Source organism: Nycticebus coucang, chromosome X, assembly GCF_027406575.1.
Source record: "Nycticebus coucang isolate mNycCou1 chromosome X, mNycCou1.pri, whole genome shotgun sequence".
Lineage (NCBI taxonomy): Eukaryota > Metazoa > Chordata > Mammalia > Primates > Lorisidae > Nycticebus > Nycticebus coucang.
The window spans coordinates 149,862,700-149,887,015 of NC_069804.1; the positions used below are offsets into that span (position 1 = coordinate 149,862,700).

The window sequence follows — 24,316 nt, forward strand, 5'->3', positions numbered from 1 at the left end:
CCCGTTACAACCTAAGAATAGGGGGAAGGGAGAAAGGGAGGGGAGGGAGGGGGGAGGTGGACAGAGGGAGGGGGATTGGTGGGATTACATCTGTGGTGCATCTTACAAGGGTATATGTGAAACTTAGTAAATGTAGAATGTAAATGTCTTAACACAATAACTAAGAAAATGCCAGGAAGACTATGTTAACCAGTGTGATGAAAATGTGTCAAACGGTCTATAAAACCAGTGATGGTGCGCCATGATCGCATTAATGTACACAGCTATAACTTAATTAAAAAAAGAGAGAGAGATGAAAGATTAAAAAAAAAAAAAAAACGAAGATGCTCCCATCACCTGTGGGCATGAGTTCCCTAGATGCCAGCCACTTACAAAATCAGAGCCAACTACATCCTCAGTTTGCTCTTACGTGACTGGCTTATCTGTTTGATTGTAACTTTGTTTCACTTAATTTTATAAAGTTCCTTTTCTTCTAGCCCCGAGTTATATACATGTATATGTCATTGTATATTCTGTAACCACTTAGGAGCCTCAGAAACAATTTGTATAAGATTATCTACCATATTTTTTTTTTCATATGGATTTGGTATACGCTTTCATTATAGAAACAGAATGAGAACAAAGAAAAAGTCTGTATAGGTCTGAAAACAAAACAGAATAAAATCTCACCAGAGACTGACATCCAGCTAACAAGTCCCACCATGTCTGAAAATACCTCTGTCTTTTGCCTTCCTGATTAAGAATCTGTAAAACTGCATTCAGACACCGTGCCTGCTAACAAAATTATTTTGAGCATGAAGCCCACAGGAGCCAGAGGAACAATAAGGTTATTCTTATAACAAGGTTGACTGTCGAACCTGAAAGTGAAGTTGGAACTCTGAGTTAATACTGGGAAGAATCTTTCCACAATATTTGTGCTCTCTGTTGTCACCCAGATTTGTCCCCATGACCCCACTTGTTTTCTAAACACCAAGGTTATTGCCATCGTCCTGTCAGACCCTGAAGACTCTTTTTTGTTGTTTACTTTTCTGAGTGTTCATCTAGGCAAATTATAAACCTGTAAAACAAATTTATGTGCTTGAATATAATCAGTTCTACTTACCCTGCTTCTAAAAAACAACAACAAAAAAACATTTGTACCTTAATATTTTGAAATAAAATAGTCACAGCCTAGAGGCCTTTAAAATGTGCAGCACTTCTCTTTGTTTATTAGATGTTCATTTGTGTCAGAGATCCTATTCGTATGAAAATGAAAAATGAGATGTCGGCTTAGGATTCATGACCTTTGATTTCTTCACCTACATTTTTAAGATGAGGTGGTTTTATTTTTCTCAGGGAGCCACTTTTCCTATCTCTGGTCACCAGGCTGACTTGGGAGGCGCATGAATAAAATGAACACACGGTGTTCATTTGCAGTTTTATTTTTTAAAAATGAAATATTCAAAGTACTTTTCTTTCAAATATCGACACATAGGTTTAACTTTAAATATTTACAGCATGTTGTTGTGATGCTCTTGTAGAAAAATGCATGCTTCTGGCCTGAAAGCCAGAGCAAAATGCAAAAGACCAGTTAACTGCAGCCAGAGAACACGAACCTGTACAGTGTCCAGTCACTTTTCAGCACAGGAGAGCAGGAATACAAAATTGGAACCTATTGTTTCCTAGCAACATGGCTCAGGCCATTATAACACAATTTTCAGTATGATTAGAACCTCTAACTGTTGTTATATAGAAACTGAACATCTTGGCATACACTGTAAACATCTTTACTTTTCATGAGAAAGTAAGCAGCTAAAAAGAATGATTTTTTTCTGACGTAAAGGCTATACTTCTCTTTTTTGCCTTCTTTCTTACTGATGCTTTTGCCAGAAGAATAGTAAAGATTGAGACATTGTCATGATTCATACAAATAAAATACTTTTCAAGGACACACTCTGATATACTAACATTTATTTAAGAGGTTAAAGTCCACCACTAAATCTAAGGAAAGATATTTTACTGCCAAACACATTTCCTTTGACAAATAATGTAAGATGACAACTGCCAAGACAAAATCCACAGCAAGTTTAACTCTAAGTATTTTCAGTTACTGTTAGAAGTAATTTCTTCTTATACACAGTAGTAGATTTGGTCCTTAATAGCTTTCACATGACACACTGAAGTAGTAGTCACTATTTTGTGGTTTAATTCTTTGTGTGGTTTTTTTCTTTGCTTTTTTTTGTTTTTTTTTTTCTTTTTCTTTTTTCTGTTTTTCTTTCTTTTTTCTTTTTTTTCTTTGCAGAATAAAGAACCTTTACAGAAGGCTGTGGAAGAGCTGAAGTACTAGTCAGGTCAGCTATGTGTATGTGAGTTCCCCCAAGAAAACAAGAATGTTGTATCCAATCTGTAGCCTTATATCTTTCCACAAGTTATAATACACTGCCATCTCCCCCATGTTTCTTTTCGGTACTTGGATTACTGTACTTTTGCTTCCATTACCACTGAACTCCATTGCAACTGCCCTTATATGAACACGTCTTTATAAATGCAAAAACTTTGCCCTGACTCTCAGGCAATCTTACAGAGGGGCCTTGTCTAGTTAAAAATATATTTAAAAAGAAAAAGAAAGAAAAAATGGAAAAGAATAGCAATAACATGATGGAATGTTTGAAACTGTGTCAAGCGTGATGAAAAAGTCTTATGATAGTTATAACTCAATTTTATACCTCTTTATGTAGGTAGCACATGAATGCCAAATAATACATTGTCAAGTTTTCATATATTTGGCTAGGTTGTATATATTATATATCATATATAGTCTCTATATTATAGATCTTTTAGATAAATGGACGGTAAAGGACACGCTTATTTTATACATTTTGGGGAGTTAAAAATAAAACATATATTCATTTATATGGAGTTTTGTTGAAAGTTAGTATGAATTGAACTTTAGTTCCCTTTCCTTCAGAGTCCATACTTCTATTTTTATTTATTTATTTATTTTTCAGAGTCATACTTCTAATCAATAATGATTAGAATGACAACTACGAATAAACATATTTAAATGTCTGTTGCACTTTTTAGTTCCTTTGCATCTCCAGACTGTAGTGCAAGAGCCGAAACAAAACAGAAAAACACAAACTAAATGGGCTTAACTAGGGAAAAGAAACAATCATGGAGTACTCCCTGCCTGTAGCCCAGAATGTTCTTCATAGGAGAGTCTGACTTCTCTGTGCTCTCACTTGAACTTACTTGAATGTGTGACCGTGCAGTGTCAGCCACCTGTATGGCTAGGTATGAGAATTCATATATTTCACTGAAAATGCTTTTACTTTCATCAGGAAATGCAAATGAATGGTCCTTTCATTAATCAAAACTTCAGAACTGCAAGTCCATGGAGGCATTCTTTCTATTCGGTTAAATAGGAAGCAGTGTACTCAGTATCTCCACGTTCTTATTAAGAAATGCCAGAAGTGTTTCTCTTAGATTTACTACTCATTAGTGCTAACCTTTTAGTTTTTCTCCTTCTTCCCTCAAACTTTGGGAGTTATACAAAGAACAGTAATAGTTCTAGGCAGTATTAAAACCACAGCTGTAAGTGATAAAAAAGTGCATTTCCTGATTATAATACAAATGTAACTTCAAGAAACTAAAGGCACGAACTAACTAAATATGTATTACAAACTAGAAATGCACAGTTCAAGGTAATTACTGTTAAGAAAAAGCTTTGAATATTTGTTTCTAATGGATATTTAAAACAGTTTGAAAATGTTACCTCATCAGTGAGTTGCAAAAAAGCATAATTGCTTAAAATATATGCAAAATAGACTCTACTGTTGACATTTTGAATTAGTGATAAAATACATCATCACGTTTGTGAATGCACTCTCTATATACAGTTCACAAATTACTTTTCCATTAATTTAAGAGAGTATCAGAGGTTCTAGGAACTTAAGGTCCATTTTCAGGTTAGTGTGGAGGTATTGAAATTTTCAACGAATTCCATCCTGAATAAATACCATACCATTAACACAGGCTTGATTCAGGAAAAACCAGTATGATTTGAGTCTAGATTAGCAATATCTTGACCAGTTACAAAGAGAGACAAATTCATCATGCGCTCTGCCTGTCTCCCCCCCCCCAGAAGACATGTGTAAGAATGTGGTAATTCAACCTGAAGGTTTTGAAAGTGAAATGTTTGACCTTCCCACACTGTCTGTCAGGATCCTTTCCTTTCCTTACTCCTTTTTGTGGAGTAGGAGGCAGACTCTTTAAAAACCTTAACACAGCCTGGATTCTGACTTTGCATATTTTCAAAGAAACTGTCATCACAAAGCAAGGCAATGGCCCCACTCTGCATTTAGGTGGTAGCTGGAAAGAATCCAAACTAACATTCCATCATAAATTCTTCTTCAGACATAGCAAGTGTTCAGACTTGGTGATGAAAGTGCAAAAGCTGGCTCAGGGGAATTTTCTACAGGCCACATTGTGCTGTCATGTTTTTCCATTTGTGGTAACTTACAATTACACAGCATTTTATAAACTGTCTCTTTGTCACTGGGCACAAATCTTCCAGCTCACCAAGGGACTTCTTTTATTGCAGGACTCTTAGAAATTGAGAAACTGCAGCTGATATTAACACTAATCCTGACCTTTCTCCGAATTTTTAATGATCACAGAGCAAATAACCTGTCCTGGAAAATAGTTATTTCCCTAGGCAGGAGAGATGATTAAATGAAAATAAATGGGTAAAGATGGAAAACTAAAATAATTAACCATAAAAATTATGTTAGTAAAAAAGAGTCTGCCTCTCTACTACCAGTTGAAATGTTTTAAGTTGGAAGGATTCATTTGGTTCAAGTTCCTGAATATTGGCTAGGAGATGTTCAATACAGAATTATACATTTGAAAGATAAATCTAAGTGGGCTGAAACAACATGGCAGCAACCGTTGTGATGTTTGTTCTGGTTTTCCCTTTGGTATTTTCATTTTAGTACTAGGTCTGTTTTTTTAAGGTTTGGGATCTTATGCATTTCTGCAGTAGTAGTTAACATATTTATTGGCATCCCAGGCACGTATGCCTGCGCCGTAGTAGTAAAGCCTCTTTTCTTTGTACCAGAATTATACTTTTTAGTAAATTACCTTTCATGTGCACAAAACCATTGGATTAGCGTATAAATACTGAATCACTAATGTGAAACTATGAGCAAAACACACCCTATATATAAATGAGAAATTCCTACCCAGCTTAATAAAAGCTATGTTTACATGATGCCAGTACAGCTGGACAATTTGGTAAAAAAAAAAGTTAGGCCAAACAGGTTGTACGAGAGAGGTCACATTGGCCAGCTGCTTTGCTATCATGTCCACACCAAGCAAATAGTGGCTATTCAGTCTGGTTACCATATCCACAGAGATGCATGGCAGACAGATCCCAGCCACCACACGCCAAAACACAGCACAACGACATGGCATTTACTTTAACAAGCAAGGAGGAATAATCAGGGAGGAAGGGCAAATGGGTCCTGACTCCAGGAGATGGTGGCTGAAAACATGTTACCCTTCTTTTTAAATTTCCTATAACAGATCTGGAAAATGCAAAAGGGCTGGCAGTCTGATGTAATGCAAGGTTCAGATACTATTGCACCACCTTTTCAAAAAGCCCGCAAGTTCTGCCAACAGTTACGTATGAAACTTCATATTGCAAAAGAGATAAGAGAAACCTTGTATTCTTTCTGGATATTGGAACACAGGCGTGGCTCAACAAATTTAAAGTGGTGCTTTCTGAAAAATGTTTTTAGCTGTTTAAGTTTTACTTGGGTTATTTTGAATACTGCCACACAAGAACTAAAAATTTCTGTCATTTCTTAAAGAGTTTAAACAAACAATATTAAAATACCATCTTCCGTCACATTGAAAGGCAGTTGGATATGTTTTTCCTCCATATTTACATGTACAGAGTTCTGATCTAGAAAACCAATACAATAAACCATTTTATGTTTTAAAAACAGGCAGTCTTTGGTGACGCAAAGGCAGAGATTTTTTTTGTTACCTCCTGCCTATTTCGCTCTGTCTCATAAAGTGAATATTGTTGGCACTGTCAGAAAGTTCTAAATACTGCTCCACAGACAAAACAAAATACCCATCGTAACCTTGTACCCTCCCGGTGCTCAAAAGCTGCTGCTTCTCCCCCTCTGTCCATGCCCGGATCCCTTCCTCCCCTTCTTGCATCCTTCTTTGTTCCTTAGTCCAGGCCTGGGTCACAGCACGTTGTCTGGCAATCTCCAACACGTGATTCTTTTCTTCTTCGACAGTTGTCCCATACCGAATGTTGAAGCACAGGGCCCCATGCTGGAGCTGGATATCTGCAAACCGTCTAGTCCTCCCATTCAACACAGAAGTCATCTGGGACACAGTGACATTGACACCGTTCTCCAGAATCCGCCTTCCCCCAGTGTTACCAATGAGCACCAGGTCTTCCTCCAGGGACCCAAGCTTAATAAAGTAGTGAGTGTCCCTCCCATCTATGGTAAAATGTAGGTTTTCCAGGTAATGAGCATTATTGAGAATGGCAGCAAGCCGCCTGCTATCTTCATTGGCGACTCCTATAATATCAGCTGTTACTAGGCCATCTTTGATGGCAAATTTTATACCTTTTCCAAAAACAGAAGGGACAGCAGCAAACCTCGGTTGCTTCCCTCCCTCAAGGCACCGTCCATCATTATATCGGGGAGTCATAGGAAGCTGGTCCAAAGAAATGAAATTCCTAAGCTGTTTCTGGAGCTCACACTGAATACCCAGGATTGTCTAGGAAAGAAGAAAAACACATGCAAACGCAACACAGTGTTAGACGCCTGTCCTATGCTTGGTGGCTGTGGAAAGGACAGGCTTGTAAAGTTGCTTCCTCTCTAATTTGTTGGGGAGCAAATTGAAAAACAATCCACATTTGGAATCTTTTCAACAGGGATTTTGAAAAGAAAGACTAGCAGGTGACTGATTTCCTAGCATTCTTTTTTTTTTTTTTTAATATGGTGCATGTGATGTTTTGATACATGCATACAATGTATCATAATCAAATCTGGGTAACTGGGGTATCTATCACCTCAGGCATTTATCATTTCTTTGCCTATCATTCTTATATCTTAGTGGAGTTCAGTGTAAGAAAGTATGTTCAAACTTGGTATCATAGAATTTCAGAGCTAGAAGGAACTTTAAGTGGGTCCACCCCTCTCAAAACACAGGCATTTTATTTTCACCAGTTTCACTGGCACTGACATTTGTACAGTAATAACATCTAGGGTCACATGTAAGGCATAGGCTTAAAAATAACTATAGCAAATCAGAAGAAGTTCATGGACCTTTTTGCATGAACTTTAGAAAACCCTTTTTATTTTGGCAATTTTCAAACATATTAAGAAAGAAACAGAAAAGACTAATTAACTTCCAAGTATCTATTATGAAGCTTCAGCAATTTTCAACATTTTGCTTAGCTTTTCTTAGTAGTATTTTAAATTATAAAAATCATATATGTATCATTTGTGTTTATAGAAAGGGAAAAGCTTAGAGTACCTATTTAGAATTTCCCTTCCATTATAATTTTTAGACTTAAATTTCAAGCCCTCTAGCCCAAATTTCAGTTTATTTATTTTTTATATGGAAATATCTTTATTTTGGCTTTATTCTTTTTTTTTAAATTAAATCATAGCTGTGTACAATAATGCAATCATGAGGTACAATGTGCTGATTTCATATACAGTTTGAAATATTTTCATCCAACTGGTTAACATAGCCTTCCTGGCATTTTCTCAATTATTGTATTAATGTCATTTTTTTTGGCAAACATAGATATTCCTCTTTCTTTCAATTCAAAGTTTCTTTTTGTTTTCATTTGTACTTCATACTTCTGATGAAATCATCTGCTAAATGTTGAATATTTTAGTGTTTCCATTTTTTTTTGGAGGCAGGTTCTCATTCTGTTGCCCAGGCTAGAGTGCAGCGGCATCATCACGGCTCACTGGGGTCAAGTGGTTCTTGAGGCCTTGGCCTCTTAAGTACCTGTGACTGCAGACATGTACTACCATGCCTAATTTTTCTGTTTTTGGTAGAGACAGGGTCTTACTCTTGTTCAGGCTGGTCTCGAACTCCTGGCCTATCTCAGCCTCCCAAAGTGCTAGGAGTACAGACCTGACCTACCACACCTAGCCTGGTGTTTCTATTTTTCAAGAGACTATCCCTGTAATATTTACTATTTTTGCTTAAAGGTGATTGTATGCTTTTTATCAGAATAATTTTATTCTGCTATTCCTATGCTCTTAAGGCACCATATCCTAAATCGTTTTTCAGTTCAAAAGTTGGTGTTTCTCTATCTCCTAGTGAACAATTTTCTCTATATAGAATCTATACTTGCTCCTGATGGCCTGTTTCAGAAACTTATTTATTTGAGACTGAGTCTTATTGCCCTGGGTAGAGTGCCGTGGCAGCATAACTCACAGCAACCTCAAACTCTTGGGCTTGAGCAATCCTCCTGCCTCAGCCTCCAGTAGCTGGGACTATAGATGCCTATCTCAATGTCCAGCTAGTTTTTCTATTTTTAGTAGTTATGGGGTCTCAGTCTTTCTCAGGATGGTCTTGAACTCCTGAGCTCAAGCAATCCACCTGCCTTGGCCTCCCAGAGTGCTATGATTATAGGCATGAGCCACCATGTCTGGACTAATTTCAGAATTTTAAAAGTTCAGTTCCTGGGGTGGCACCTGTGGCTCACTGGGTAGGGCGCCAGCCCCATATACTGAGGGTGGTGGGTTCAAACATGGCCCCGGCCAAACTGCAACAAAAAAATAGCCGGGCGTTGTGGCGGGCACCTGTAGTCCCAGCTACTCAGGAGGCTGAGGCAAGAGAATTGCTTAAACCCAGGAGTTGGAGGTTGCTATGAGCTGTGATGCCATAGCACTCTACCGAGGGTGAAAAAAAAAAAAAGTTCAGTTCCTCTTTCCTCTTGTTTATCTACTGCAGCAGTTATCAAGTAACCTGTTAGTCTTTTCTTTCCCAAAGGCTCCAATTCCCTTATCTTTTCCTCATGGAGCTTTTTTTCTGCCTCCTCATTAATCATGCACATTTTAGTACGTATCTAAAAAATATATGTAAACACCATTTTATAGTGTTGAATGCTTTTCTGTTTTTTTTTTTTTCTTTTTTTTTCCCAGTTAAATAGAGATGGTAAAACTTTTACTAACCTTTCCAGGATCCCACTCTTGAGTTTTCATCTGTAGCTGTAGAAGTTCATAAGTTAATTCCAAATTTTCTAATTCTGGTTTGGGAAATCCAGGTAGTACGTTGTGTAACTGGAAACCAAATAGCTCCAACCAACTTCTGATATCTGTGAGACACAAATTTTAAAAGAAAAAAAAATTAAGTGCCTACTTTACAACCTTTGCTGAGAACTTGAATGATACCCTTCCTGTCTTTAATACAGTTAAGGGATGGGAAGTTAAGGATAACCCTCGCCCTTATATGATCCACCCTAAAACACACGATCCTCTCCATATAGGGAAAACTTATGACTTGTGGATAATCCCAGAGATGGGCTCAGTTTACTAGATTGAAACTCTTAATGTGGTGGTAGTATTAAGGCCACATGGACCGCATGTACATTTCCAACATAATTCTGAAGTTTTTTGATGAAATGATTCTTATAAGCTTCTGAGAGTGAAATATAGAAACAGAGACAGCTTAAAAGGAAAGAAAAACTATACTGGGATCCAAAAGCATCACCTTTTATGTTAATGTACATGTTTTGTTCACTCTAGAAAACTAAGAAAGAAAGCAAATGCACAATAACTTGTGGGCTAACTGGCAGGAAGTGGAAGCATATTTACAAAGGCATTGAAGTTATGTGATAAACAGCACTGAGTTATCTCAAGTTTATCTTACACCATTTAAATACCTGTGGTATACTTTGCGACATCTTGAATTGTGCCAACCGGGTAGTTATTTTCAAAGGAGTAGAGGTTGAATGGTTTAGGAAGGAGGTTCAACTGTTTCCATATGTGGTGATTAGGTGTTGTCCATCTGCCGGCAACAACATCATAATCCCTTTGCCCCAAGTGCACTAATTTGGTAAGGAAATCATAGAGTCCTCCATGAAAACCAATGATGACCTGAAAGTCAGGGTAAGTGTCATGATAGATATCGCCATAAGGTGTGTATAGTATCTCTTTTATGACCTGACCTCTACTACTGAACACAGCTAGTGGGGTACCTGTATTATCACAGGCTACGTAATATTCTTCACCACTGCTTAACTCCATGGCAATAAGGTGACCTTGGAGATCATAATACAGAGATGTAATCTCTGAGCTTGTGTGGTTGTACAAATGAGTCACCCTTATGGGGTTGGCAAGGTCTGCATAAAAGAACTGGAGGTGCTGCCCTAGGCTGGACTTACTGGCAACGCGTCGCCCAAGCCCATCATAGTAATACTGCATAGTCCAGCCAGAAACCTTATTATAGGCTTTCTGCAGCAGACCATTAGAATTATATTCAAATATGTCATTCCCCCTCTGCCTCAGAAAGCCATCTTCATCCATTTTATACTGAATTTCTCCTAGTCTGGTGATACGGTCACGGAGGTCATATCGGAGAGGAGTAAGACGAGCACTATTCCCATGGCTTAAGAGGTTGATATTTCCATTCAGGTCATAACTATAACGCCACTGGGTTTTGTCATTTACGGAAACTGTCTGAAGTTGCCCATCAGCATCGTATTCGTAGAAGTACCTTGTTATATTGGCATCTACTCCTACCCTTATGTCACATATTACCATACGGCCCATATTATCATATTGAATAGTCATCCAGTAGGCAATAGCCTTTAAGATTTCATACTGGACTTCAATGACTTGTCCATTGGCACTGAAGATCTTAGTGTGCTTCATCACTGTAGTAGTTATGACCTGATTTAAATCATAATTAATCACACTGAATTTTCCAAACTGCTCTGTTCTACCAGAGACATCAACATATCGGTACAGATCTATAGGCAAAGGGGTTTCATTGATCACAGCTTGCATGCTGGTGACTCGGAAGTTGTTGTAGCTGTAGTCAAATCGTGCATTCACAAGACCTTCTTCACTGAATCTGAAAATCTGGCGTCCAATAAGAGGTCCTGTAAGAAACAAAATAAAAATGAGAAAAAAGCTTAAGTGATTGATCAGTGTGGAAGAGTCAGAAAGGTTTAGTGTTTGATGCTTTTACATTCAAAATAAAAAATTAGAGATTGACCTTTGATGCCTAGGTCTATCATCTCATAAATACATATGTTCTCATAGTGGTAGTTACCAAATATGAAAAAAAGTTAAAGATACAGTACAGTATTAGTTATAGAATAATTTCATTATAGAAATTACATTAGTAATAACCCATCCAGTTGCCCGAGGTGATGAAACTGATTTATGAACATGCTTTCCTGCTATGATCACTGGCAAAAAATGCTTTCCTTTCATTTAACCTTTGATACAAAGTCATAGGGTCAGATTCTGGTAAAGACTCACATTAAAGTAACTGGATTTGGGCATTTTATAACCCAAAGGAAATAAGTTCTAAAGTCCTGATTTGTGAAGATATTTTGTCATCAGTTGAGGATTATAGAGGTACCACAGGGCTTGAACTAGTTTCACTGAGACTCATATCTTGCAGCTGCATCTTTGGGAAGATTTAGTGGTGAGTTGGAATGAGTATACAGTTACACTAAGCACTGAGATCTCAACTTTCTTGAGAGCTGAGAGAAAGAAAAAGGCACTATATGTTTCGAAGAAATCAACCTTCATCAGATAATGGCAGATAATTTGATAAGTAAAGTGAAAGTTTGCTGGATCACATGTGCTTCCATTTTAAACTGTGGTCAGTGAAAATTTCACCAGAAAATACGGATGTTGCATGCATTGTCACTCTTTCATAACAAACCTGTTTGCCTGTATCTGATTGTACAGATGAATCCATCATGCATTAGGTGTATTGTCTTAATCACTCCAGAAGACTCTTCATATGTTAATGTGACCTGGGTGGTATCATAGAGAATCTCAGATAGCCTTGCTTGCTTGGTGTACTTGTATAAAACTCTGCGCCCTGTCCCCAGATGCAGGGTCTGTAGCAGGCGGCCATCTCGACTATAGTCTTGGATAAAAGAAGTGCTACTATCTGGTGGTGTGTAGATGTTCCGGTAGTAGCCTACTGAAAGCATGGTTTGTAAGCTATGGCGCACCATACTAGGCATGGTGACTGAGAGCAGACAATCCGATTGGTCATACTCAAAGATGTAACGCCGCTGGCTGTGTAAGAGAAGCATCACAGACTGAAACGAGACAAAGGCACAATAGCATAATATGGACCATTCAAGTTGAAGCGATTAAAGAAAATACATACTATTCCATTCAATACAAATTTATTAAGCACTTATTATGTGTCAGGCACCATGGCAGACCCTAGTGCATACAGTAGTGTACAATAATGGTGTCTATTTGCATGAAACTTATAGTTCAATGGGAGGAGAAAAACAAGTAACCAAACAATCACAATATAGTGTGAAATGAGTTATGTACACAAGAAGTACAGAGGGCCTCTGAGAGTTGAAGGAAGAGCATCTAATCTTAACTAAAGAGGCCATGGAAGGCTTCTTAAAGTTGAGTCCTAAAGAATGACCAGGGGTTGGCCAGGTAAAGGCAGGGAGGCTGGTGTGGCAGAAGTAGAAAGGAAATACTGGCAGACAGCATAGTGTTGTGAGCGTCTGGATGTGAAAGAGAACATGGCTTTTTCAGAGAATGAAGGGCATTTTGAGCGGCCAGAGATGGGTGTATTGGAAGTAGGGGGAGGGGTGGTGAAGGGCAAGAGTTGAGGCCAGCTAGGCAGACTGGGTCTAGATCATCCCAGGCTTTCTAAGCCATGCTAAAGAGTTTGAAATCAAACTCCCTCAGCATGTTGGCAATAGGTAGCCATAGAAGGGTTTTAAGCAAGTTAAGGGACGAGGTGCTTGCAGAGGTGGGAGAAATGATCAAGTTGGTATTTTAGGAATGTTATTGCGGTTTCAATGTAGAGACGGTAAATAGAGGGCAGAGAATGTGATATATTAACTTATGGTTACTAAAAAGTATTTGTTGACTTCACATAGTAGATGTCTTCCTAAAAAAGTTGTATATACAATATTACAGTATTACTATTTTACCATTATTATTTCAACTTCACTCTTCAATTCATGTTTTAATTCAAATCATGCCATTAAAAATGAATAATTCTCTGGTCATGCAACCTCTCTCCTCCAAACTGATCTGCATTTCAGAAACAGTTATTTGTTGAGGTTTAATGCCTAGCATATAACAGGTGCTTCATAAATATTGGTTGCTCTTAATTCTACATGTAGACATAAAAGTAGCACCGTTTAGGGAGGATTCTAATTTACTCACATGTAAATCTCATTGATGAATGAAAGTAAAGTAAAATCCACCCCCTAGAGATTCTGATACAACTCACTAGGGAAGCTTCACCCCTACCCTTTTGAGAATTACCTTATGAAGCAGAGGGATTTAGTTGAGCTTTGTTTTCTGAACTCTGTGCTATGAAAACAATAGGTTTTTTTCATTTTCCACTCACAAATTACATATTTATGAATGTGAATTATATATGTAATGTACATTTAAATCTTCTACATATGAAATTATATTCTAGTATTGAATGTGCTTTTTGAAACTGAATATCCTTCCTACCCTTCCGAGAATCATTGATTTTGAATTTTATGTCAGTTCTGTGAAGTCAAAGTCAGTGGCTGTTCGCTCATTTGTTTCTTCTTCCTTTTCCATCAACACTATCCCTGGAGAGCCAGAGGTGAGTGTAGAAATCCTGTCAACTTGTCACCTGTGGACAACCTGCAGCCTGCCATAGCCTGCAGTTGTTTTACCATTGTGACCTCGAAAACTCTCCTGAACACTTGGAAATCCTGAGTGGGCTTGGGGACAGGAAGGGAGAACTGTCTCCTTTGACCAAGGCAGAACTCAATACTTCCTATGAATGGGGCAGCAGGTGGCAGGGTTGGGGACAAAGAGGCTTTATATAGTATTTGGTGGAAAATGCCTTTGCAATTTGTCTCTTTGCTAAAAGTCATATTTCTTGTCTCTTTTCCATTCTTTTCTGTCAATTTTCCATGAAAAAGTGACATATGTCACCTATGACATGGCAAGGGACAATTGCCATACGGGCTCCGTCGGCCCTGCCATACATTATCTAGTACCAGCCTGCCTAGGCCATGCCTTTTCCAGTTGCTGTAATGGCCTTTCCAAGTATTTCTAGCATGTAGTTATTATATTCTCTCCCCCAGACTCATCCTCCAGCCTGAAGTAAACCACTGCCTGAACCTTGTTGCTAGGAGGTGCTGATGCTGTGCTGTCTCAAAAGCCCCTTGGTCTCTTCGAGAGCTTTCTGCCTATGGCAAGAATGTGGATGACGTGATTAGAAATAGTATGAATGCAACTGTTGTGTTGCCAGAATACCATTTAGCTTTCATTTGACTACTTTTTCACTTTGGGTGGGCATTATTATCAGTTTGTTCAAAAACAGTGCTTATGAGTCCGTCCAATGTCCACAGTGCTGCTACAGGATAAAAGGCCATTTCTTATTAGTGCAAATAATAGAGCGGGAAACTTTTATTCTTTTGATTGTGAGAGCCTAAAAGATATCATTGTAAAGATAAAAACAGAACAATCATGGCTATATACTTATTTGGCCAAGAATAGAAATGAGAGCAGGCATTTGAAAAGTTAAAGCATTCGAATAACCACCAGATGGCAATGTGGTACCACCTGGAAGCTCAAGCCAAAGCCTGCATTCTGTCCCCTGAGGCAGCCTTTGAAAACTTTAGCCCCAAGAAGCAATTTCTGTAAATGCACAAGACTAAAGTATCTTATTAAATAATTAAAAATATATTTAAATGCATTTTTAAAATGAAGTTCGTAAGAATAATTTTAGGAAACAGAAAGATTTACATTCACTGTAATACAAAATTTTAGCGCCACAAGTCTTCAAAAAATAATTAACTCAAGAGAAGTCTCATAAATCAAGACAGAGAATTAATGACCACGCAGAGAAAATTTAAGAAACAATAATTGATTTTTTTAATAGAGAAGAGATCATTAAGCAACCGTGGCCATTACCCAAATAATTATTTTTCTCCTAATGGCTACAAACCATTGTGCATGAAAATGATATGCATAATTCTCACTTACTCTAGAAGAAGTCAAACTGTTTTTACAAAATTTTTGCCTGTTAAGGTGAAAAATGTGCTGCTTTTTAATATATCATTGTATAGGTATGGCAAGTAAATTTATAGAGGTAATGCCAGAAGTATTTTGAGATATAAAGAGAGAAATTCATTTTAAAGCTTGAGAACTCTTAATTTAAAATATACTACAAGAATCAGCCTCTTTGTCCCCGTTCTGCCTTTGTCACAGTGAAATAATGTGCTAGCAAAGGCCATGTTAAAGAGAGGACTAGAAAGAACACAAGGAGGTGCAGAACCTCATTAAATCACTGAAGAAGTTACTTGTAAATGGGATTTTGGTAAATTCGACTTTCTTTTCCCCCTTTTTCCCCTAGAATGACAATTTCAAAGATGTTTTAATTTCCTTCCCTCCCTCTTTCCCTCTATTCTTCCCTGTTTTGATTTATTTTCACTAGCTAGCAGTTAAATTCTCTACTTGGGTGCTTTATATTAAGATATCTCATTTCATCATCATATTTATTTAGTGAATTAGTTATGATCGTTGGTAGTAATAATGTTAAAATAAATTTTATGACAAATGATTTTTGGAAAGTAAAGAATGATTCCATGATTATGCATTCTGTAGATTCTCAGTTTTGCATGATAAGATTGCTACCCTATAAGTCAGGGGCTACTCTTTTAGTTAAGAGAACAAATTAAACATGAAATCAAGAAAGGGACAAAAGTCAACTAAAAGGCACAAATGAGCTGGCTTATCTCATTGGTCAGGAAGTCATGGCGACTTATCATGATACCTTAGTCTGGGTCAGTAAGGTCTTATTTCTGTCCATTGTGGGCACTGATATTCTCACAGAGGTGTTTGTTTAAGAATTATTGCCAACTAAGATTCTATAGCAAAGAGAACTCCTGTGAACTTTGTTTCATGGGATTCAAGAAAATTCAATGAAATAATCAGCTAGCTCAGAAAAGTCGAACAATAAAACGTCCTCATTGTTGTCAGAGAAGAGGCTAAGTAATTGCATGCAGGGCTGAAATCTAAATTTTCGATAGCTTCTTTTGTTACTGTATGGACAGCCTGAAGGGAAAGTCTTATGAGACTTGGATGCAACTGTCTACAGGCAATTAGCTCAGTTGGTCAGATTCTGGTGCTAATGAGGTTGCAGTTACGAGTACAAACACGTGTATGCTCCTAAGGAATGCTGGCTACTTAACTAGTCACATGGAGGACCTGTGGAAGGATCAGTGCAAACCTGTCTTCATTCCTGGAAAACTAATTCAGCTAATATTCTGTTAATGACAAGTGGCATCTTCTTTTCCTATTAAGGTCATCTATATACACCTTAAGAAACACTTTGCCTATGTACACAACATACCTCCAAATATTTGGATTTAGTTAATATTGTTACAAGTTTGGTACTTTGTAGACACTACTCGTAGGATTTTGCCAATCATTCTTGATGTTGAATTTCAAAAGGGGAAAGATCTGCTCTGTAAGATTCAGATTTTCCAAGTGTAGAGGATAGATTATAGATGTGATCAATTTCTTCAGTAGGAAAGGGCATGGGATAGATATAGCAAAGGACTCTCTCCTTTGACCTTGGCTCCTAAGTGAACTCTGCTTTATCTCCTAGGCATTTCCAACTTGGTAAATTCTCCAGGAACTGACTCTTGGAAGTCATAAAATAGTTTTATAATGACTGGCACACTGACAATCATAGGCACACTATTAACTTTGTGGCATATCAATCAGAAAGGCTTGACGTTATTCAATGCAAAGAGTGAAATTAGCCACGTGAGCTATAACCTCTTATGACGTTTCTAAGAACTTCTAGGGGTTACTTTGCCCTGATTACCCTTGAATCCTCAAGAGAAAGCATTTTCCAATTTCCTCAGAACTTAATTTAGGTCTGGTAAGTTCCTAAATTCATTGAATGGATAGTTTGGGAAACAAGAGGCGTTATCTTAGGAGATGTGACATTGAGATGGCATGTAGATATCAATAGATTAGGTATTAATTAGATACCATATACTCTTACTGTCCTTTGGTACTGATCTGGCCAGAAACCAATTTCTGTGTAGGAGCTAAAGTTTGACAAATGGTTTCTGCGGTGGGATTAAAATCCTTTTCTATTTTTATAAGACAGAGGCTGCAAGCACCCATTATGGATGCAACTAACGACTCACTGCACACAAAAGATTATTACCAATGAGACCCGAGTGCCACCATTCCATCAGGCTGATGACTTTTGAAAATTGGTTCTCAAATGTATGTAAGGAAAATTTCACTGACTATTCTAACAAAATTAGAATTCCTTATCCTCTGGGTAAGAGGCCCTTTACCAGAGCTAAGCTACATTAATACCCACAATTTTATAATTTTCTAGCTATTTTTCTCTCAATATGAGTTTTCATAAGAATAAAGAGACCTTTTCAAGAACATGAACAAATACACTCAAATGATGAGAAAGCCAAGTTATTCTGACTTCAGTTTGAAGAGTACTTGGAAGAGTATGGGATTGAGTAAATTTTTCAAAATAGCTTATCCTTATAGGTTCAACATATTTCTTTTGTTACTTGTACACAATAGAAGAGCCAGAACACAGACTTTTCTCCTGTAGGTCCTTATCAAGGTGGGTAATTAGGGCCTCTTTGAATATTCTCATTTACAAACTTGAAACTAGTTTTGTTCCTGTACATACTTACCTTTTCTAAGTAGGTATAGCTCCAAATTTTTCCATCAGCCCAAGTCCGTGATATTATTTTTCCACTCTGGTCATATTCCATTTTTTCATTCCATGTCCCTCTTTGAATAAACGTCACCAATCCTGAAGGTGAATATGTGATATTCACTTCATTATATCTGCTTACGGGTGACCACAGAATGGGTCGCCCAGTCTGGTCATAAAGAATCCGAAGGGTGAATTTTCGATGGTCATCATAGATCTTTCCTGTGCGAGTTATATGATCAAAATCTATGGAGAGCAGGTTTCTGTTATGGGCCTATGAAAAAGAGATATGAAATACATTTTAAGAAATGCCTTGGTTCCCCTCATCTAGTATATTCACCATCATAACTCCTCTGCTGATTATCCAGCCATGGGGCCACTCTTGTCTCCAAATCCTCATAACTTCACATTCCTCAGGTGCTACTTGTCTTTAATTCTTCCACCAGAGTGGACGGCTGAGATTATGACTCAATTCCTGGAACAGTACATGGTATATTCTAGACTTGTAATATATGGTTGTTGATTTTTTTCCCCCAGCTCAAGCTTCAAATGAATTGCCACAATTTTCAATAATTATGCGATCTTATTTTATGTGAGTCAGATGCCTACTAAAGGAGTTGGGCTTCCTTCTTCCTTCTCATCAGAGTGACTACAATATAAAATGATGAATTATTTATGTGATTTTCAGAAAAAAGGAATACAGCGAGCCCCCACTACCTAAAATAGGGAGTCTTCATTGGCTTCTTTGTTCAGCTAGGCTTAGAGTTAGTTATATGGCTTCTTACCTATTGTAGGAGAACTCAGGTTGCCCCCTGATGGAACTCCACTGAGCAATATTTTCAAGGTAATGTGGTATGTGTTGGTATGTCTCCCAGCATTTGCAAGGGTGGCCCACTAGCTGAGGTTGAAACATGGAGTTAAATTTGGACTCCAAGTTTAAAAACAATTCATAGTTTGGCTTGGTTTTGATTACAGGCTGTATGCTAGCATTCCCTCTAGGCACCTCAAAATCTTTCAGTTGGGTCCCATGAAAGATAGGACTCTGTGGTGCCTGACTCTGATGGAATTCAGTTGGGTCCATACAAGATAAGTAAATAATGTACTCAATTTTGATATGAGGACAATTAATGACAATTATGGTTATGGGGGGAAGCAGAAAAAGGGAAGGAGGGAGGGGGGTGGGGCCTTGGTGTGTGTCACACTTTATGGGGGCAAGACATGATTGCAAGAGGGACTTTACCTAACAATTGCAATCAGTGTAACCTGGCTTATTGTACCCTCAATGAATCCCCAACAATAAAAAAAAAAAAGAGAAAAAAAAGGAAAAAAAAAGTATAAAAAACATGGCTGGTTACTGCGGCTCACACTTAATTCTAGCTAAGGAGGGAGGATCGCTTGAGCTCAGGAGTTTAAGACTAGGCTGAGCAAGACTGAGATGCCATCTTTACTAAAAACAGAAAACTTAGCTGAGCATCGTGGTGGGTGCCTATACAATCCTTCTACAAATGATGCAGGAGGATTGCTTGAGCCCAGGAGTTTGATGTTGCTGTGAGCTATGACAATGCCATGGCACTCTAGCCTGGGCAACAGAGTGAGACTGTCTCAAAAAAAAAAAAAAAGTTTAAAAATCAGCAAAAACACTTTTACCAGGGTTTTGAATCAACTAGACAACTGACCTGATTTTTTTCTACTTTTCAGCTAGTAGTGTCAGTGTTTGGCAAAACCATGAGAAACTTCTTCTATAGCTAGCCAATTAAAACACTGACACTTAGAAAATGTAATACTCAACTGGTTATTTTGTGTTCCAGAAAAAAATAAAAAAAGTTGCTGCTGTTGATTTAGCCACTAAGGGGTTTAGTCCCTTCAGTGTACTGAAGAAGGCCCTGTGGAAGAGGGGACCTTTGGAGGAGAGGTAGGTGGAAAGCTCAGGGAAGGGCTTTTGAAATCTGTTTTATTTTAGTTTAGTTTAGTTTTAGTGGATTTTTTTGTTTTGTTTCATTATAACTTGTTGTTGCTGTTGCAGTTAGGCCGGGGCCAGGTTTGAACCCACCACCCTCCGGATATGGGGCCGGCACCCTACCCACTGAGCCACAGGTGACGCCCCTCGTTATAGCTTTTTACTTTAAAATACCCTGACTCATAAGAATTTGCAAAAATGATAGAGTTGCCATCTATCCTTTGCCCATCTTTTAGGGAACAGACTTTCGAGTTGAATGGAGGGATTCCAAGTGTATCTGGCATGAACAAAGGCAAGAATAAAAAAGGAAAGACTTTCAGAGGCATAAGTAGCAGTAAGCCAGAGTCATGAGACATTCAACTGGTTGCTTGTTTGTACACCAGTCATTTCATCATCTGGGCTTTAGTTTCCTTATCTGTGAAATGAGAGTGATGTTACCATTTTACATCACAAAGCTGTGCTACGATTAACTGAGATTACATATATAGGTACTTGAAAACTGTGAAACAACATTAGTAATCGTTATTTTTACAATATAATCATTACTTTTTTCATTTTATTTAGCCCTGTAAATAGGCCCATGTGTCAGATTCCGAGGTGATTGTAGCTTAGTGGATTACATTTATATCTGTAAGAACTGTCAACATGATTCCGAACAGAATGTTAAATATCTGGTTAATGAGGTAGGGAAATAAAACCAACATTAGGGTTGACTTTGTTAATTAAAATCAGACCAAACTGATTCACTAAATTTTGTTAATTTTTGACTTCTGTGGCTAAAGACCTCTTTAAATATCTGAAAGCCACGTAATATGTCCTCAGAAAAATGCACATAAGCTGCATATAAGCACATATATGAACATTTTTTGAATATAATCTCAGGGAAGCTCCAAACCTTCTCAAAACACAAACATAAAACCTCTAGGAGCTGAAATTCAACAACCTGCTTTGGAAAACGTTCTTCTTTTTAGTGGCCTAGATGACTGAAAAGCCAACATTCTCATATCAGACTCTGGCCTTTTCTTGCTCAGTTATCTTGTGTATTTAGCTTTTAAAAATAACTTCCATTTTCCTACCCTTGATTATGAAAGTGATAACTTTTTTGTTGCAGAAAAATAGGTAAATATAGAAATGTATGGAGAAACCACCATATTTTGCCATGTATAATGTGCACTTTTTTGCCCAAATTTTTGATGGAAAAGTAAGTATGCACATTATATATGGGTAGTATTTCTCAGGAGCTGCCTCATGCTCCTGCCTGGGCCAATTGGGTGGGCGGCACACGGGTGCCTGGGAGGATCTAGAATCTGATGGGAGAAGGTTGGAGTCGTTTCCATTGAGGGCCACAATCGGGGTGGGGGGTGGCAGTGGGGCTAGTGTGGTGGTTCAGGGCTATATGGAGTGAGGGCCGAAACCTGAGGCCTAAGGCCAAGCCACATGGAGGGGATCAGGAGCCCTGTGCAGGCCCCAGAAACCCTGTCCAGGCCCCAGGTAGCTGCCTGGCTGCCTACTGGCCAAGTAGTTTCAGAAGCTACCACTCTGCTGCCCATCACATGCATGGCCATCTCAGCCACAGCCCCTGATGTGGTAGGGAGGGAGGGGATCCTGGGAAAGAGAGTGGGTGGCTGTGGGAGGGCGGTGAGATCTGCAAGTTTATCAGGGGGGCATTAGCCCTCCCCAGATGTGTTTCTGCCAGCAGAGAGCTAAGGGGAGTTTTCCTGAAAGTTGTGGCTAAAACCATGGGTGCGCATTATACGTGGGAGCACATTTTACATGGCAAAATATAGTAATTATTTGTGCTCCCACCTTGCAATGAGAATCAATACTTCTTTGCATTTCATTCATCTTTTTTTTTTGCATAATCTCTATCCATGCATTTAAAACATACACCTAGAATTCTGCTTAAAGTTTTTTTTTTTCATTTTCACCAATACCCTTTTTTGGTTATTTTTAAAAATTTCATAGTAATATGAGAGTACAAATGATAGTTCCATTGTTTGCATTTGTTAAGTAAAGTTCAAGTTGCAGTTGAGCCCTTGACTCACTACTCAGTATAGGGGGTGTGCTATATTCCCATTCAGTGTGCTTATTATGGGAGAGTTTACCAATCCCCTCCCCTCTTCCCCCTTGAATTTGTGTTTCTCTCTTTTGTGGGCATATAGTTGTTTATCTATGGGTTTCATATTAGTATTGCAAACATTGGATGGCACTTAAAGTTTTGTGTCCTACTTTTTCAGCTAATGTTTTATCTTTAGGATTCCTCATGTTTTAAAATAGTCTTGAAGTATGGCTTTTAATGGTTGCATAATATCTTACTACATGATAAATGTTTATTTATCCTCTCATTTTTGGAAATTAGAGTTTTCTTTCCCATTTCTATCATATCCTATGTTTTGTTGAACATTTTAAAAAATAAATGTTTCCTTAATATAGAATCCTGTGAGTGAAATTACTGGTTAATTGAGAAGAGCATATTGAAAGACTCCTGATGCAACTTGAGAGATTACTTTATAGTGCATAAAAGTTATGCAAATTCATACTCCCATTAAATAGTACTAGGAAAGCCCATCTTATTCCATCCTTACCAGCATTAAGTATTATTATTGTTAGTAAACTTTTCCCGCTATGAAAGTGGGAAAATGGCAGGTTACTATGGCATACATTTAGTTATTTGATCCCTAGTAGGGGTGGGATTGACCACATGTATATCTTCTATGAACTGTCTGCGCATGACATTTGCCCATTTTTCTATTGAGTTGTGGCATTTTGTGTTTTAAACCACTTTTGTGTTCAGTTTCATCAGTCAGCTGGAGCTAAGGTATTTGCCCTTAATTTTGCACTTGTGCAAAAAAGGACCTTTTATTTTTTATTTTTTTATTAAATCATAGCTGTGTACATTGATATGATCATGGGGCATCATACACTCGATTCATAGACCATTTGACACATTTTCATCACAATGGTTAACATAGCCTTCCTGGCATTATCTCAGTTACTGTGCCAAGACATTTACATTCTACATTTACCAAGTTTCGCAAATAGCCTTGTAAGATGCACCACAGGTATAATCCCACCAATCCCCCTCCCTCTACCCACCCCCCCTCCCTTTCCCACTTCCCCCTATTCTTAGGTTGTAACTGGGTTATAGCTTTCATGTGAAAGCCCCAAATTAGTTTCATAGTAGGGCTGAGTACATTGGGTACTTTTTCTTCCATTCTTGAGATACTTTACTAAGAAGAATATGTTCCAGCTCCATCCATGTAAACATGAAAGAGGTAAAGTCTCCATCTTTCTTTAAGGCTGCATAATATTCCATGGTGTACATATACCACAATTTATTAATCCATTCGTGGATCTATGGGCAATTGGGCTTTTTCCATGACTTAGCAATTATGAATTGGGCTGCAATAAACATTCTGGTACAAATATCTTTGTTATGTTGTGATTTTTGGTCTTCTGGGTATATGCCCAGCAGAGGAATTACAGGATTGAATGGCAGATCTATTTTTAGATCTCTGAGTGTTCTCCATATATCTTTCCAAAAGGAATGTATTAATTTGCATTCCCACCAGCAGTGCAGAAGTGTTCCCTTTTCTCCACACCCACGCCAACATCTCTGGTCTTGAGATTTTGTGATATAGGCTAGTCTCATTGGAGTTAGATGATATCTCAAAGTAGTTTTGATTTGCATTTCTCTGATGATTAAAGATGATGAGCATTTTTTCATATGTCTGAAGGCCAGACGCCTGTCTTCTTCAGAGAAGTTTCTCTTCAAATCCCTTGCCCAGCCTGCGATGGGATCACTTGTTCTTTTCTTGCTTATACATTTTCTCTATGGATTCTGGTTATTAAACCTTTGTCGGAGACATAACCTGCAAATATCTTCTCCCTTCTGAGGGCTGTTTGCTTGCTTCACTTACTGTGTTCTTGGCTGTGCAGAAGCTTTTTAGTTTGATCAAGTCCCAGTAGTGTATTTTTGAAGCTGCTTCAATTGCCCGGGGGGTCCTCCTCATAAAATACTCGCCCAGACCGATTTCTTCAAGGGTTTTCCCTGCACTCTCCTCTAGTATTTTTATAGTTTCATTTCTTAAGTTTAAATCTTTAATCCAATGAGAGTCTATCTTAATTAATGGTGAAAGGTGTGGGTCCAATCCCAGTCTTCTGCAGGTTGCCAGCCAGTTCACCCAGCACCATTTGTTAAATAGGGAATCTTTTCCCCACTGAATGTTTTTAATTGGCTTGTCAAAGATCAAATAATGGTAAGTAGCTGGATTCATCTCTTGGTTCTCTATTCTGTTCCAGACGTCTACTTCTCTGTTTTTGTGCCAATACCATGCTGTTTTGATCACTATTGATTTGTAGTAAAGTCTGAGGTCTGGTAGTGTGATTCCTCCT

At 38.0% G+C, this 24,316-nt stretch overlaps 1 protein-coding gene across 1 annotated transcript in view; it reads right to left on the reverse strand.

Annotated features, from left to right (window-relative positions):
• Positions 1-1,405: 1,405 nt before the first annotated feature.
• The window catches only part of TENM1 (teneurin transmembrane protein 1), a 442,965-nt gene continuing 420,054 nt past the window's right edge, over positions 1,406-24,316 (reverse strand). Inside the window, exons 24-28 of the mRNA XM_053580321.1 lie at positions 17,942-18,238; positions 11,938-12,325; positions 9,920-11,140; positions 9,210-9,352; positions 1,406-6,786 (exon numbers count right to left, since the gene is read on the reverse strand). Coding sequence (XP_053436296.1) covers positions 6,028-6,786; positions 9,210-9,352; positions 9,920-11,140; positions 11,938-12,325; positions 17,942-18,238 — 2,808 coding nt within the window. The 3' untranslated portion in view covers positions 1,406-6,027. The remainder of the gene's footprint in view (positions 6,787-9,209; positions 9,353-9,919; positions 11,141-11,937; positions 12,326-17,941; positions 18,239-24,316) is intronic.